Raw genomic sequence first — 16,757 nt, forward strand, 5'->3', positions numbered from 1 at the left:
CTGCAAAATGTTCCAATGCAAGTTTTGGACTAATATTACCATTTTCTCTGCTCTAAAGTACATCCGTAGCATCGTACCAAGCTACTAAGAGGAAAGGTCTGCCACAGGGAAAGCTGAGCATCTGCCCTGGCATTTCCCTCTCCTGCTCTGTTAGAGATGGCAGATTCTTGCTGTGCCCAGAGAGTACCAGGCATGTCTTACTTACGTGACAGCATACTGTGCAAACGACAAGTACTCCACCAGAACATCCAGGCCTTTGTTTTCTTCATTCAGGAACTCCCTGACCCATCTGTTAGAAAAATCATTAGACATCAGAGCGTTTGTGCAGTTACTGGAATTCTTGTCAGACAAACTAGAGACAGATCCATTGCAGGAAAGGCAGCACTGCTGAGCAAAACTTTGCTTTCTCACTCAGGAAGAGAGGACTTTTCAAAAATGCTCTTTATTATTTAGAGGACTTTAAAACAGTCCTTTGGAGGACTTTACGAATGTACTGAAACAAGCTTCTTTTGCAGCACCGTGATGGGAAAAACATCCCTCAAAAAAACCCAACCCAGCCATAAAACCCCCTATGCACATCCTGAATTGCTCAGAAACTAGATGTTTGCTCTTCTAAGTACTGAGCTTCGGAGTGGGTAACTAACTGCTCTTCCCACCATAACAGCATTGGTGTGAGAAGGCCATGGGTGCCTGAGGAGCTCGGCTGCTGCCCAGCTTCACTCCAAACCCAGGCTCATCTCCACCCCGGCTGCACGAACCACTGAGCATGGCCACAGCCACCTTCTAACCCCTGAATCGCAGGGACATGGTTTATTTTTTGTCACATCCTGATCTCTAGCAATCCCTAAAAGCATATAGACAGCACACTGGCAAAAGAATAATCTGACATCCTGGTCACGTATTTAGCAGTAATTTTGCCTTCTCTTTTCAACTGGTCACTGTGAATTTTGGCCCCTGAGAATTATACAAAATAAGCCACAATTCAGATAAGTCTATTATCTTCCAAAAGCTTGAAAATGCCAAAGATGTTTTGAAAATCCCTCCATGTGGGGGCAAAGCCAGGCGAGCAAGGAGCCTCAGCACAGCCCCAGCTCAGCTCTCCTCTGAGCCTCAACAGGGCAGGTGAAACCTCACCAGGAGTGGGTTAGGTGCCACTGGAATGAGTGGGGAGTCAGGGAGGGAACTGGGGCTCTGGGTTCGTGCTGCCTCCGTGGCCTCGCAGCTATCGATGCCCTGCTCCCAGCAGAGTGGGAATTCATGAGTTATCCTAATCTTCAGGCTTTCAATCTTTTACTGTTTACCTGCTAAAATAAACAACCTGGCATTTTTATGGGATGTATTTTGACACCCATCTTTCAGCCAAGTGAACCAAATAAATAAACGCTGGTCCTGTCAGCCTCTTTTATTTATCTGGTGAACCACTGCGGTTCCTTCTGCGTTCCCGTGAGCCGTCATAAATCTGCAGAGCTTCACGCTTCAGATGCCCTAAGTCTCGGGTGGGGAATCCTTTGTGTTGGAAAACGAGGGAAATCATAGCAGGAGCCAGAGAAGGGGTTGAGAAGTTTGTTGGAAATATTTGTGAGGGTCCCCCACTGCCATGCACGCCATGCTGGGAGCTGGCTCCCACAGAGAGAGAACGGCTCTTCCTCCCACAGTTTAAACCGTCATCATTTCCACAAAAGAAGAGCAGCATCCTATAAAATCGATGTAATTGAGCTGGACACAGTGTGTGCTCATGAAAAAAAAAACACTGAAGAAACCTTCCCAGCTGATGTACAGGTGCTGACCCAGCTTCTGGTCCCGAGAGGCAAAGCAGAGAGGTAAGGGGAAATGTGGATGGGAACAGCAAGTTCCATAAAAATCTCTGCAATTATTTTACTTTTGCTATCTGAAAGGAATTTTGTGCTTTGTAGAAGAAAAATACTGGGAATATTAGTGACAGTCAGGCTTCATGAACTGCATAATGTTAAAGCTATAAAACAGCATGGGGGGGTTATATATATATTTATAGTTGCAATACTATTACTATTCTAGACAGAATCATGCTCACTGCTGCTCTGACTGACTTTGGGTAAGCAGAAGCTGACTGCAATCTTCTCACAGCCTTCCCAGAGATGTGGATGAACCCTATCATGAAAGGATTATAGCTGAATTATTCTCCTGAGATGCCCAGCTACCCCTTAACTAAGCCCTTCAGGCTTTAATGATCTATCAAGTGGTATCACTGCTTGACATGCAAAGAGAGATTTTCTCAAAGGCATCCGTCAGTAGATGTAAAAAAATAAAAAAAAAAAAAATCTTAGACCAAAGGACATCAAAAATTCTTACCCGATGTGATTTGTTCTTAAAGAAATTTCCAGTTCTCGCAGTACTTGAGTAGACTCTTGGACTCGTCTTCTGAATTTCTGTAATCGAGTGAGCAGGCAAAAATAACAATTAGACTCATGTGAAGCTATTAAAAAAAAAAATCAACATCTCACGCAGTGCAGAATGAATAAATAAAACATTAAGGTAAACCGAGAACCGCTCTAAATCCTGAGGAATACAACAACAATAGTCCGGCAGTCAACAAAAACATGCTCAGAAAAATAACTTCTGTTCCCATGCGCATTTTTGACTTTCCAGGATTAAGAAAATTAAAAGCCTGTAGATAAATAAACATTTCTTTATAAAACAAAGTTTTGTTCCAGTATCAGACTCTCCATTGAGAACCAACAGCGTTTGGCCTTCCTTCTCAGCCTGGTGCTTTAATCTCGCTTTCGCGACTTGACACCACACCAAAAAACCTGCCACGATTTCTGTGTAACAACCGAATCTGGGGGTGCGAGCCAGTAATGAAATACACATGTGCTGCCATCTGCGTGCTTTAATAATTTGCGCACGCTAAGTTGTATCTGCAAAATTAGATGCTTGGGAAAAGGCTGTAAAATGGCAGAAGTGGAACGCTGCAGCAGGAAGGAGATGAGGTTTTGTGTCATCTCCGCAGGGGAGGAGAAAGGGCGACGCCGCAAAACCTCCCCGGGATGCTGTGAGAGCCCCGCTTCACAGCTCAAAGCAGGCACCGGTCATGGCAGAAAACCTCTAAATAAATGCACTCCAGCCCATCTCAAGTTGAGCTCCTCTCCACCCTCTGCAAGACCAGCTTGCCGCAGGGCTACTGTCGGTGTGCAGAGCCAGCCAGCCGCCTCCTCTCCCAGAAAAATTCACTCGCCTTCTCTCCTGCCTGGTGCTCCCTGCCCATGGAAATGCGCTAAAACAGCTGGATAAATCCTTCTGGAGCTGTTCTTTCCGTGAATTCTCCCTCGTGAACAAGCATAAGTGGATGGACGAGGGTAATCACCTTGAAGTGCAGTACTGAACACCCAAGTTGCCCCTCAGTTACCCCACACACAGACTTGACGTGTGCAGAAAGGGCTTGAAACGCTCAGGAGCAAGCAGTGCTGCTCTAAGTAGGACTGTGCTCTGAGTACTGGAGGGAAAAAGGGTTTGTTCTCACTGCACCACAATAAACCCGCAGCAGAATCAAGGGGACTACTTGGCAGTTTGTAATTCTCATGGGTTCGTTCACTGAGGTGAAGATGATGAAAGGACAGGATTTACCTCACCTTGCTGACCGGTGTGAACACCATCAGCCGCCTTTTTCACCGGGGTTTTAGCACGTGCTATTTAGCACCACTGGCTTACTTGAGGTGAGACTAAATCCCAGCTCAAAAAGCCACCAGCGGACTGAAATAGATGCCTCGCTGTAAAGTCCTAATAGACACAAGGTGCTATTAGTTTTTACTTTGCAAGAGCTAGTTGAGATCAGACATAGTTTCTCTGGACCTCAGTTAATTAGCTCAGAGTACAAAAACACAGAGCCTTCTCTCCCGAGGGAGCTTACACAATATAACTGCAAGCAGAATAAAGCCTTACGTCTCTAGAAAGGTAAAATATGGATGTAGCAAGAGGCAGGGAGGAGACAGGGGTGGGAGGGCAAGGTGGAAACAGGCAGCATGTTCCCTCGTGCCCCACACGGGACCGTCGTCCCCAGCGAGGCCAGGCGACCGTGGCAGGGAGCTGTGACCCAGCTCTGCGTTTTACTGGGCTCCAGAAGCCACCAAACTGCCATTTCTTTAAAAACACGTCATTTCAACACTTTCATTTTCCTGTTTCAAAATTCAGCTCAGACACAAAGCAGTATTTTCCTGGGAAGAGCCGTTCTGACACCAATTACAAGGCAAAAGGGACATTTTGCAGCAGCGTTTGGAGCCCCCTTCTCTTGGCCACGCTGGGGACGGATGGATTCACAAAAACGCTCACAACCTCCATTACAGCAATAATCCTGCAAAGGGGAGCTCTCCCCACCACACCGCGCCTCCGTCCAGAAGCCCATTTGTAAATCTTTCTGCCTCGCAGCCCAGGCTGAGGAAAGGCTGCTCGGTGATACAGCATAATGCGACAAAAGAGAGGAACTCCAGGAGTTATTTTTAGGCTCCTTCGCTTTTGTCGTTAGTCATGGGACTCATAGTGGCATTAGGGTAAGAAAAGCTTCAATGTGTGCCCACGGAGCAACCACAGGACAAAGCCAAACACTGAACGGATTTCAAAAACCCTTCAGGAGAAAAAACACAAAGACCCCTGTTCAACCTTTTTTTTAAAAAAAAAGAAAACTACAATCAGCTCCAGGCAAATTTGAAGGTTTCCTACTAAATGATTTCCTACTCCTCGTCGGAGCCTCCAACAAGAGAAGCACTGTCAGAAGCCATTACTGCAGCCTTGAAGACAGGAGCTGGTGACGGGGTGCTGGCAGCAGAGGGTGGCCAGTGTTTGCCCCCGGGCTCTGGCAGGGATGGAGGGGCACCTCCGCCGCGGCTGGAGCGGCCCCGGCCTGGCAGCCCCGTGTCAGGATACGGATTTTACCGCAGGCACCGACCTCAGCTAATGGTACAGCAACACAAAGCAGTGATTGTTGAGGACGAGGCAGAGCCAGTCAATGGCAGGATCTGCTACGCTCTCGCTGCCTTTTTTTGTTGGTTTTGTTGTTGTTTTTTTTTTTTCTTTTTTTAAAGGCTATTACAACTATCAACACAGGATGTGAGCTGATATCCAAAGTGGTTAAATACCAAAGGTTCAGCAATGGTTGTCTAAATGGGATGTAGGTTTACTGTTATTCTGAAATCCTGGAAGCTATTACTAAGCCCATCAGAGTGGCGCAGAAATATCAGAACCAGCCACAAATCCATCCCAGTACAGAAGCCACATTCAGGGATGCATGGCGTTCACATGAAAGGCCAAGTGAAGTGCCTGAGTCTTTCATGTGTGATTATGAAACTATTTTGGAGAAAACAATATGCAGAAGGATGGATGAGGCCCTGCCATGTAAATACACCCCAGGTTACGTCTTTACTGAAACCTCAGGTGAGAATGCAAGCGAGAGGTGAAGTGTGCCAGCTGCACTGAACTGCTGTCACACAAATGCCCAGAGAAGAGGACTCAGAACTCCAACACCCCCTTCACACGGCTGAGAAAAGTGCCATCTGACAAAGGTTTTATTCACCACCAGCACTGCCCACATGAAAAGTCAAACCTAGAGTACAGCTCAGTGATAATTTGCCAGACTGTTTACTGAAGCTAAAGTTATTAAAACAAGTTGTTTCATGTGTCAGATGGTCCTTTTCTTTGCAACATCTGTTCTCCTTTCAGAGCTGTGAAAACTGCAGCGTCTTCCCAATTTCTATCTGCTTCTCTCTGCAGTTTGTTCCATCTCTGAGACTCTTCTCAGAGAGTTTTACGGGGCCTTTTACACAAAAGCAGGAAACAACCCGGACCCCCGGACCGTCCTCGCTGCGGATCGAGGGATGGGTGAGAGGAAACAGGATGCTCCTCACCTTCCTGGTTACAGCCGGGTCCAGATAGCCCTTCAACTTCTGGATGTATGTATGTGGAGGATTCTTCACTTGAAACCTTTCCTGCGAAGGATACAAGAATAAACATCAGCCATTTTATAATATCTTCTGTATTTACTTACTATATATACAAAATGCATGCACACACATGTATTTAAACAGTATATATTTATAATATCGTTTCCTATGTACCTTCATAAGTATATAATTTATGCATATACAATATGCATGCAAATAAAATACATTTACATGTATCTTGATGTTCTGAAATTTGGTATTTAAATAGGACGCATAAAAATACACCTTACATATTCAATTACGATTTTGAACTTTAGTTACACATACAAACACACACATCTGAAATGACTGGGTTTCTGCTAGCCAGGAGTACTGAGAGGAAAGGGAAGTGTTGAAGAGCAGCCACGTGTCCATGTTTGATGGAAAGACATCACCACAAAAGCCAAGACACCTTTTTTATCACTTGGAACGAACCTAAAAACACTGCACGGTCTAGCCATGGCAGAAGTCTCATCATTTTATTGTTCGAATTCCAGAAAAATTAATGGAAGAGTAGCACATGTCAGCAATAAAGAAGTCATATTCCCACTCAAGAAATATCCCCAGACATTCCCACCTGCCTCCGAGACTCATTCCTCACCAAAGGTTTCCCACTGCCTAACCTTACAGGGGACACCCAATCCACACTCCAGCATCAGACACGTTCAGAACTGAATTAAAGATTCTGATGACAAATAAAAAGTCTGCAAAGTTTGTATTCTGAGAGCTGCTGGATTTTTGCTTTACCAGTTGCATGGTCAGCTTGAAATTTATCCTACAAAAGCTGCTGTGAAACACGAGTTGTTCTACAAGCAGTATGCTATGTTCAAACCTGTTAAGAGCATTACCAGAAGTTCTGATACTATTTGTATCTTGCAAGAATTTTTAACTAGTCTGCCCTTTCCCTCGAGGAAAGATCTCATAACAATTTCCTCCTGAAATTTTGCATTTTATAACTGATATCTGAAACCTCCCTTTATTAGGTCAGGATGCAATTTTGACTACATTATCTGAAAGTTATTTCATAATGAATAGGACACTGCTGCCCAGTTACCAGAATGTACTGTCTGAACACCAGAAGTTGTTCCTGTTATTATCCTGCTGCTTGCTGTAAAAAAAGTAATTCATCATGGTCAGCAGGAAAAAATTAACTAAAAAATCTGCCCTGTGGTGCACCAACCCCAGGCGAGAGCTTGGTAAGACAGACAGCAGACACTTCTTTCCTCTTTTACAACTGTTGGGTTTTTTTTTTCCATGAAGCCTCACACGTACAGGCCAAACACAGTCCTGGAATTTGGCATTTCCTTTTTATCTAAAAAACAGTTCAGGAAATACAAAGTTCCTCTCTGCCCAAAGTGACACCAAGGGTGTCTGTCCAGTCCATCCTCCCCCAGCACCACGCTCACCTCTTGGCTCTGTGGACACGGATGCTTGGAGCCCATCTCCCGGGTCAGACAATCCCTTTCACACCCTTCTAGTTAAATTTGCTGCTGACTGGAACTGCTACTGGTGTGTTGGGAAAGACAGACACACCAGACAGATGGACGGAGTTCTAGACCGGTTTGGAAATGGTGTGCCAAGGCTCCATCACACACATCCACTGGCACAAGCAGAAGTCACCTAGACAGCCCGAGGGGCACACAATGGTCAGCCCCAGCACTCAGATCTCCGGAAAATGGGAGCAGGAACACCCACAGGTGTTGATGGGGACTTCAAAGGAATTAAAAAAAAAAAAGGCAAGTAAAATAAATCAACTAGAAGAACAAAACAGACCAGACTAGACCAGACCATTTCAGTTGGAAGGGAGCTACAACAATCATCTAGTCCGACTGCCTAAGTATCGTAACTGCTCATTTTTGCCCTTTCTACAGTCCACTGTTAGGACAGTTTCTCAGACTTACAGCCCCCTCAGGATACTGTGGTCTGTGGCTTTACAGTGGGCATAAATATAAGTTATTTAGAAGCCATTTTCATCCATTAACCCATTTTTAAACTTTTTCACGCTGGCAGACAGACAAAAAAAGCACTTTGCTCTAAATGAGAATCTGGCCCATTGTAGATTAGTGGAGAGTTAAGAGATATCTGGACCTTGGAGACCATCATCGTTTCTCATCTTCCTTCCCCCTCAACAGTTTTAGATTAGCTCCACAGACTTTACAGCATTTGAAAAACCAGCTCCTTCTCTGCAAAAACCCATGAAGGTAGAAGTGTTTTCACTGTGCCACTTGGTAACCATGTCTGAATATTATTCTTTGCACCTGGAAGTGCTGGAGTAAAGCGGTGGAGCTCCAAGCCAAAGGTCCACTCCTGAACAGGGGCGGGTGACTGATGAGTCCCAGTCTAACAAGGCTCCACGTTAGCTCTCCTATTTATTCCTCCTCTTTGGGGGGGTTCTCTCGTGCTGACGTAGCTCTGCTGTGTTTAGTCTAATCCTCCAGAGAAGCTATTTGACTCTTACAGATTTATTTCTCTCACTAACTGATCAGTCATCATCTGCTAAAGTGACAGGAGCTCTTCCTAACTGCCAGTTTTAATATCTGAAGTCTTCAAAATGAAATTCTTCGAGACTCAACGAGCGCATTTAGTAGGTCTGTGATGCAGACACTACATGTTTCTGTTTGTAATTATGTGTTTATGTAATAATCTCTACAGTGACTTAATCAAAAAAGATGCTTCTCATTACTGTATAGTGGAATTATTTGGGTTGAAGGATTTTAAAAACATTATCCATGAACAGCAGATACCACCAATGCTCTTCTCTAACTGGTGACCATGAACCACTTGTGGTGAACATCTACTAGTCCTGGAAACATTTTTACAGTCCTCTTAAAGTGTATTTTCTGCTTTGGAGAGCCATGAGGGATTGGCCTTTAAAACTGCCCTTTCCTGGCTATGGTTACTGTCTCGGTTTATCCAGATTTGGCTGTTTTAGAGGCTGATATGTCGCAAGCTGCAAGAATCAGGGCTCGGTGCTGCACAGTGATGGCAGACAGAGGCTCCCCGATACCTCCAGGACACCCCAAACGTCTGCCTGCAGCCATCCTCCTCCCCAAAACTGACACTCTGCCAGAGCTCACACGGGGCGGGAAGGGCCGGTGCTTGTTGGACCAGCAGTCTGGTGTTCCACTTGCCATGAATGCTGTAAGCACTGTGCAGGCTGGCCAGCCAGGGTCCTCTCAAGGTCCTCTGGTCCTTCTTGACTATTTACTGCCCTGTAGAGACTAACACACTTCCTGGCTAACGCTGGGGCACTGCTTTCCACACCTAATCCACTTGCCTTAGATACCGTAAATAACGAGTTAAAAACTGCAGCTTTTTCCTGTCTGCTCCTCCTCTCCACTTTTGGCAATTTGCAATCGCTCACTGGCCAAATCTGCTTTCAAAATAAGAAAATTTACACGGCAAGGGGTTTAACGCTATGTGAACGGGGAGGCTGGGGATTTTTACCACACACATATGAAGTTTAAAATCCCTCTTTGAGTCTCCAAACTTCACTGAGCAAACAAGCGTAAGCCAGTGGGTGACATCACGACTGGGACACGGTGGCTTCCCCTCCCAGTCGCCCCTGGACTAGGCCATTCAGACACAACAAAGCTAATAAATCCCGATGAAACCTATTTTATCTCCACTACATGACTCATATAAGCACCAACACTATCTACAGCCCTGAAAGGAGAAAGGCACAGACCGGCAATAACTCGACCCTGTCTTTGTCAGCACCTAGAAAGCAAACTAACTTAATTTCCCAAGGATAAAAGGCCCTTTCTTACTTGAAAAATTGCTGAGGAGTGGTGCCCTAAGCCACAATGACAGACAAGCGCAGAGAAGCACATGCAAAGAGTCAGAAGCACTGGACCAGAGAGCAGTGAGATGACCTGGTCCTCAAAACCTCCCTTTAGGGTAATAAATTATCAGAATTGAGGGAAAAAGCTTGGACAGGGGAGCACACCACTGCTCCTGTGCTTCTTTTACCAGCAATCTCCAGAATTAGCACTTTCTTTTCTGGCAGATACAAAAAAAAAAGGGTGCTGGGAGCCTTTACTTCAGCAGCGAAGAGGGACTGCCGGATTTCTGTATTTCCTCTTCCATGTGATCCTGCAAAGAACTCAACACATCTCCTGTTCATCCAAATCTGGAAAACGTATTAGTTCCGTAACCAGGAAATTGTGACTTTTCCAGAGATCTGTTGCTTCCAAAACCATTCAGGACATTTTCTGCATTAGTGACATATGTTATTATTATTATTACCCTCCCTAGATTGTTTCATTCTTAGGATTCATACACATTAGGTAAGTTCCCAGCGCACCCCACCCGGTATCCAGGCATGTCTAGGAGTGAATAAAGCCCAGGGATGGTGAATGCTGGTGAAAGGAGGTGGGCAAGCAGGGCTGGAGACCTGTGTCTTCTCACTCCCGAGGCACAAAGACGCTGTAAATGCGGCGCACGTTTCCACCCCCCGTACCCCAGCCCGCACGCATCTGGAGGGCAGCTCAGCCCTGCCCCCAGCAACCCAGCCACCAGGACAGTATGTCATGTCATACATCTTATTATGGACTAAAACGATAGCAGCCGAGCATCTCTGCACTAATTACGGGGCAGAGGGATCTGTTTCCACCACTGTTCATTTTCTGCAAAACCAGGTCACTGTCACTTCTGCAAGGGACCCGGCCAAGAGGCACAAGAGCCACAGAGGCTCCCTCCGACGCCGAGATGCCAACCCCTGTCCGGCCCCACACCGCTGAGCCTTGGACCCCTCGTGCCCTGGGCACGCACCTCCCACTGCTCCCTCGCTCCCTGATGTCCAGTGAGCCACCTCTCACAGGGCCAGCAACTCAGATAAATGACCACCGTGAGCGTCTCTACTGTTCAATAAAACACTGATAGTCTATCCTGTCCTTTACCTACAACAGGGCAGATTCAATGGTACACACATTTTTTTTAGGCAAAGGCTCTCAAAATGGAGCTGTAAATGGCTACTGAAGCATGTGCAGGGATATGGAAAACACTTGGTTGAATGTCATCAAAAAAATCCAGATCTCTGCTGCAAGAGGGTTAATGGCACCATATGGTAACACACAGCAACTTCACTGGGGGGGTTCAGTCTGGAGCAGAGGAGGCTGAGGGGAGACCTCCTGGCCCTCGGCAACTCCCTGCCAGGAGGGGGCAGAGAGGGGGGATGAGTCTCTGGAGCCAAGGCCCCAGCGCCAGGCCCCGAGGGAATGGCCTCAAGCTGCCCAGGGCAGGGTCAGGCTGGCTCTGAGGAAGGATTTCTGTGCAGAAGGGGCTGTTGGGCGTTGGAATGGGCTGCCCAGGGCAGGGGGGAGTCCCCGGGATCCCTGGAGGGGTTGAAGAGTCGGGCTGAGCCAGCGCTGAGGGATCTGGGGGAGTTGGGAACGGTCAGGGGGAGGGTCATGGCTGGGCTGGAGGAGCTTCAGGGGCTTTTCCAACCTGGATGATGCTGTGATTCACAATCACTGTCCCTTCACCACATTTCTGAGGAGAGGCTCAGGCCTCACTTGAGATGTTTGTGTCAAACAACAAACGCCGCAGCAGCCCCACAAAACCCTGATCCTCGCTCAGTCCCATCCAGCGGTCACCGCCTGTCCTCTTCATCTTCATCAGCCATGCACCAACACCCGGGGCAGCAGGCAGGAGGGCTGCCTGCACTACTCCTCTGCCTGCACCCTGGACGTGGTCCAGCCTGCCTTTAAAGTACCTCCCAGCCCAAATCCAAAGGACACGCAGATATTTGTCGGCACTCTCCCAATCTTGGGACTTCAAAGCACCAGGCATGGACCACCACGGCTCTGTGTGATTACAATCTCAACCAGCACAATCTTACAAAATACCCAAAAAAACCCCATCAAGAACCTGCTCCCCCCAAACCTGGTTTACAGGTGGGAAGGCTGGATACCATTTTCCCTTTGCAGAGCTTGATGAACAGTGGCAGAGGAGGAAGAGGAGCAGAAGCAAGCCTGTCTGAAAGGGTGTGTGGCACTGACCTCTTACGATGTAACAGAGAGCTTAGTGATTAATGGTTTTGCCTTGTTTAGAGAAGGATCTAACCGCTTGTCCACACTTGTTGAACCAAAGTGTAAATGAACACAAGTCTGAGGGTCCCTCTGTGGTTTCAGATCTTACCCTTCTCCAGACTATCTTCAACACTGCTTATGTTAGGCAGCCTACCCTCACACCACCAGATTTCTGCGCAGGGACTCCCCACCAAGCAGCGAGGCCGGGTAGCCCTCCCTCCTGGGGAACACCACCCTGCTCTTCGGCAGAGCTGGGGTGTCACCCAAGAGCCGGAGGGCTCGGGGACTGGTGCGACACAATCTTCTCACCCGGGGCTGTGCAGCCAAGAGGGCCCTTACTGCCCATTTCCCAGTCACAAGCCGAAATAAACCCTTCGACGCAAACCACGCAACTTCCAGTTTAATTATTCCCCACACACACCTCCAGTGTCTCCAAAGATGAGGACATGGTGATGCCCCTGCCACAATTTGCCATTAGAGGGCAATGAAGAACTTTGCAAGATGTCCCCAACCTCTTCCCTCAGCATCCGTGCCCCCTCTGTGACGCCCCATGGCACGAGGCCTAGAGTACACCAAAAGGGTGGCTCCTCATGCTGGGACACCATATCCTCCTCCTGCCGGGATCCTTCCCAACAGTCACCCCCAGGCGACCACCGCTCGGCCCTCTCTGGGATGGGCAACAGTTTTACTGGCTTTGCTCTTCTCCTCCTCCTTGTACACCAAGCTAGATAGGTGGGAGCAAACTTTCAGGACATCAGCAGCAACGCTTCAATGACTTGTGAGGTTTATAGACAAAGAAACTGAAAAGACCACGCAGGATGAGTCCTCCACAACCAGTCCAGCAACCCTTACTGTGATTCACTACAATGTGCACAATCCTACAGATTCTTCTTATTGTTGTTGTTGTTTTTATTGCTGTCATTGCTATTATTATTACCATCATTATCATGAGAGTGGCAGCCCTTTTGTTAATCTCACTTCTGCAAAAATGAGTTCCTTTTGGGGGCCGAATACGCTCCCCTAATATTCTCAAAATATTTCACACTCAAACAGCCAGTGTCACTTAAATGATGTTTTCTAAATAGTCTGTAAAGAGCAACCTCTGGACACTTTTTCCTTTCAGACAGAAATTGAAAACTAGCATAACGGGGTAAGAGGAGTTCATCTCCTCGAGCTGTTACATTCATTTACATCCTCAGTCCTTCACTAAGCAAAACCAGGTGAAAATGGTGTAACGAGTGGTACCAACAGAAAACAGCAGTTAAAATTTGCATCCACACGAAAAACACACATTCTGTATGAAATCTATTCCTGGAAGTACTTTTAGCCACGCACCATAATGATGTGGACAGATATAAATATTTCACACCCCGTATGGTGTATGATGGTGCTTTTATAGACACCTGCTTCAGGCTGCTCTAATTTAGAGCAGCTGGCACGCACCCGCCAGCACGGCCGGGGAGCTGCCACACATCACCCATACACAGCCCTTACTACCCCGAGCATCCCCCCTCGGCCGGCCATGGAAGGGCAGCACATCCGTCACCTCCTGTCCCCATCAGGACCCCACAGTGCTGGTGACAACAGTCCTGCTAAACTCTCACAGCAAGAGGAAGCAAGCTCATCCCAACCCGGGGAGGAGGGGACGCACGTGTCGTGCAAGGAGCTGTTAAGATCCGTGATTACTCCAGATTGCAAATTTCCTTCGCCGCGTTTCCATCTGCTCACCCCGCCTTCTCTTGCTGTAAAGTTGAGGAGTGAATCAGCAGCAGCTGCACGTTGCAGAGGGTGGATCAGCTCCGAGGTGGGAGTTTGCACATCGAGGCGATGATCTAACTGCTCCTGCCTGCCCCTCTGCCAACTCCACGCAAAGACAACGCGCAGGCTCCAGTGCGAAGCTCACACTCATACGTGCACGCTCGGAGGGTGCACGCTCTAGGCAAACATCCATGAAACAAATCACTCACAGCAGATTAAGCAATTTGTTCAGTGTCTCACTAAACCAAAACTTTAAATAGCTCAACGCTTTACATTCTCTGCACAGAAAACTCGTGGAAAAAAGTAAGTAATTCTTTATTCAGCTTTACTCAAAGGTAGCTGGATTTTATCAGAGGCTCCACCACTGTAATAGCTAAGCAGGAAACGTCCCACAAACTTATTTATTAAAATGTTCCTGACCTGGCAGCATGACTGTACCTTCTGCCAAACTCTCATCCTGGTACTGCTGCATCCTCATTCCAAGGAAATATCCTACTTTCTCAGTTCTGGATCAATTTTTTTCATTAGCTATTACTTTTGAAGTTTCTGGCAGAACCCGATTTTGCTGTTGGCTCACAAATGCACATCCTACCTTCTGCAACCTTCGCTTTCTCTAAATAATGCCATTTCTGTTCATTTGCCATGGCAGAGCCAACCTGTTAATCGTTCCATATTGCTGCCAAGTCTGCACGTCCCAGCAGAGCCCGCACACCAAAGATGCCCCAGCATATGGTGCTGCTTAATCCGAGGTTGCTGCTCAGCCTCTGGAGGCCAAGGGGGGGCCAGGCTGCATCCCCACGCGCCTCCCCCCGAAGGCAACAGCTCCCACCGACTGCGCCAATGGCTCGTGATGCAGAAAGCCAAATGCCCCCTGGATCGAGACCGTTCGTTGGTGTTACAGAGGTCAAGGCAGACCAAACTCAAAGCGCTCACTGAGATGTGACTGACGGTCAGGCTCTTCGAGGCCATGCCAGGCAAAATAAGCAGCGTTCAACCTCCCAGAGGAAACGAGCCCAGGGGTGACGGTAAGAGGGGAAAGAAATATCCCTCTGTGGCAAAAAAGGGGATTATTATTGCAAGGCTTCAGTGAGTTGTTACCACTAATGGAGCATAATGCCAAAGAAATGAGTGTTTGAACTATTCAAATACTTGTCCTGTGCAAAGTCCCTTTCGAAGCCCAGGGAGAGTGCTGATGAAAGCCAGGCGGTGCTCTCAGGGGGATGTCTGACAAAAGCCCCCCCGCCGGCCACCTTACCTGGTCACAGATGAGCTCCCACTTCTTCTCGTTGTCGTACTGCCGCAGCAGCCGGGCTTTGTCGGGCGGCAAGTTCATCGCATTCTGTGGAGAAAGAGAAAGTAAACGTGAGGGACCACAGAGGGCTCAGGCTCCGGTGGAGTCAGACATGAGCAAACCAAGGCAACGTGGCTGCAGTCGCTTTAATTGTTTTATGTGAATTCCTGTTGACAGGGTTATTCGGAAACATTTCCTCTAAATGTCATCTTTGCCCCAAAAAGCGCCAGTGAGTCACAAGGCACCAAAGGGCAGGGCTGGGTGCCTGGGATGCAGGAGGGGAGGGACTGGAGGTCAGGACCAGCCACCTCCGTGCAGAGGAGAGGATGGGACTTCCCCACACCGCCACGGCACAGGAACCACCTTCCACCCCAGACGGGTCCCTGCGGCCACCACATCCCTCCTCCCTCCGTCTGCCCCCGCCGGAGCACACCCCTGAGGGAAACACATCCTCCATCTGCAGGCTGGGGACTGCAGAAGGTCAATTCTCTCCCAAGATCCTGAAATGCCATTTCATTTCATTTCAACAGTGGGATGCTATTCGGGCTTCTAAAAATCACCGCACGCAACCTCGTGTGGGTAACAGCGATGCGGGAGGCAGGACCGCTGCTGCCCCTTGGGACGCTGTGCGACTCGCACAGGCAAAGATAAGGATCCCGCCGACCTGCAGGACGGAGTCAGAAGGCAGGGGAGAGGCAGCAATTAGACGATGCCTATCGTTTGGTGGCTCCTTTGATGTCAGCTGAGCTATCTTTCCATGGGCAGTTGCCTGGGGTAGAGTGGCGCAGGCTGGCCACTCACTCCCAAGGCAGTTTTTCTAAACGTCTCTAAATGCACAGCATAACCGAGAACCCGGGAACGCCTCGAGAGCTTCGCAAACACCAAGTCTGGAGAGTCTCCCTATCAACCCAGCAGTGCGCATGCAGCAAGGCGAAGTGGCTGAATGAAAAACCTGCTAAGCACCTCTTGGTGTCCAGCACCTCTTGATGTCCAGCACCTCCCCGTCTCCAGCACCTCTCCAACTCCAGCACCTCTCCAACTCCAGCTCAAATTCCCAGCCCAGCCAAGTTATCCCCAGTCAACCCTTCAGGACCACAAGGCTCTGGCAGGCCGTGCCAGCCTGCTGCTGGGAGGGGAGCGAAGCACGGCACACGCAGGCGAGTCAGGCCAGTGCTGCGCACACCTCCAGCACCAGCAGGCACAGCCCTTCTACCTTTCACTTTAAAAAAGGCTGTGGGAGGCACAAAAAGAGGCCAGAACTGAAGGTTGTTAAACAAACCTGCAGTGAAGAAGTAACCAATAAATCAGCGTTTAGGTACTGAAACACCCTGCTCTAGAAGCACACACCTTCACAACCTGTGCAGTAGGTAGTTTTACAGCTTTATGAAATGCAGGTTGTCCTGGGGATCCTCAGAAACACTGTCTGCTACAGCCGGACTCGCACAGCCCAGGGCCCAGACCTCCTCCATTTCCTCACACAAACTCTGTCCCAGGTAACGAAGAGGAGGGACGCGGACAGCCCGAACTGCCCAACCCCAACAAGAGCATCTGTTACCATCAGCCCAGCCCGCTGACACCCGTCTGCTCGCCCTGAATGGCACACTATAAAATCAAAATTTAAGTGAGTCCCCAGACAGGGACCACAGGTGCTAAGGGCAATCCCCGAGTCATGGGGAGGGTGACTCCAGCACTGACTGCACCAGCAGGTACCACGACGAGCTCTGGGGGGTG

At 48.3% G+C, this 16,757-nt stretch overlaps 1 protein-coding gene across 9 annotated transcripts in view; it reads right to left on the reverse strand.

The window, feature by feature from the left end:
- FMNL2 (formin like 2) overlaps positions 1 to 16,757 on the reverse strand; it is a 150,135-nt gene that overhangs the window by 55,097 nt on the left and 78,281 nt on the right. For all 9 annotated transcript variants that reach the window (XM_074910207.1, XM_074910204.1, XM_074910200.1 and 6 more), the window contains exons 2-5: positions 14,991 to 15,074; positions 5,871 to 5,951; positions 2,329 to 2,405; positions 206 to 289 (exon numbers count right to left, since the gene is read on the reverse strand). In XM_074910207.1, coding sequence (XP_074766308.1) covers positions 206 to 289; positions 2,329 to 2,405; positions 5,871 to 5,951; positions 14,991 to 15,074 — 326 coding nt within the window. The remainder of the gene's footprint in view (positions 1 to 205; positions 290 to 2,328; positions 2,406 to 5,870; positions 5,952 to 14,990; positions 15,075 to 16,757) is intronic.

The sequence above is a fragment of the Athene noctua genome, chromosome 7 (genome assembly GCF_965140245.1).
Source record: "Athene noctua chromosome 7, bAthNoc1.hap1.1, whole genome shotgun sequence".
Lineage (NCBI taxonomy): Eukaryota > Metazoa > Chordata > Aves > Strigiformes > Strigidae > Athene > Athene noctua.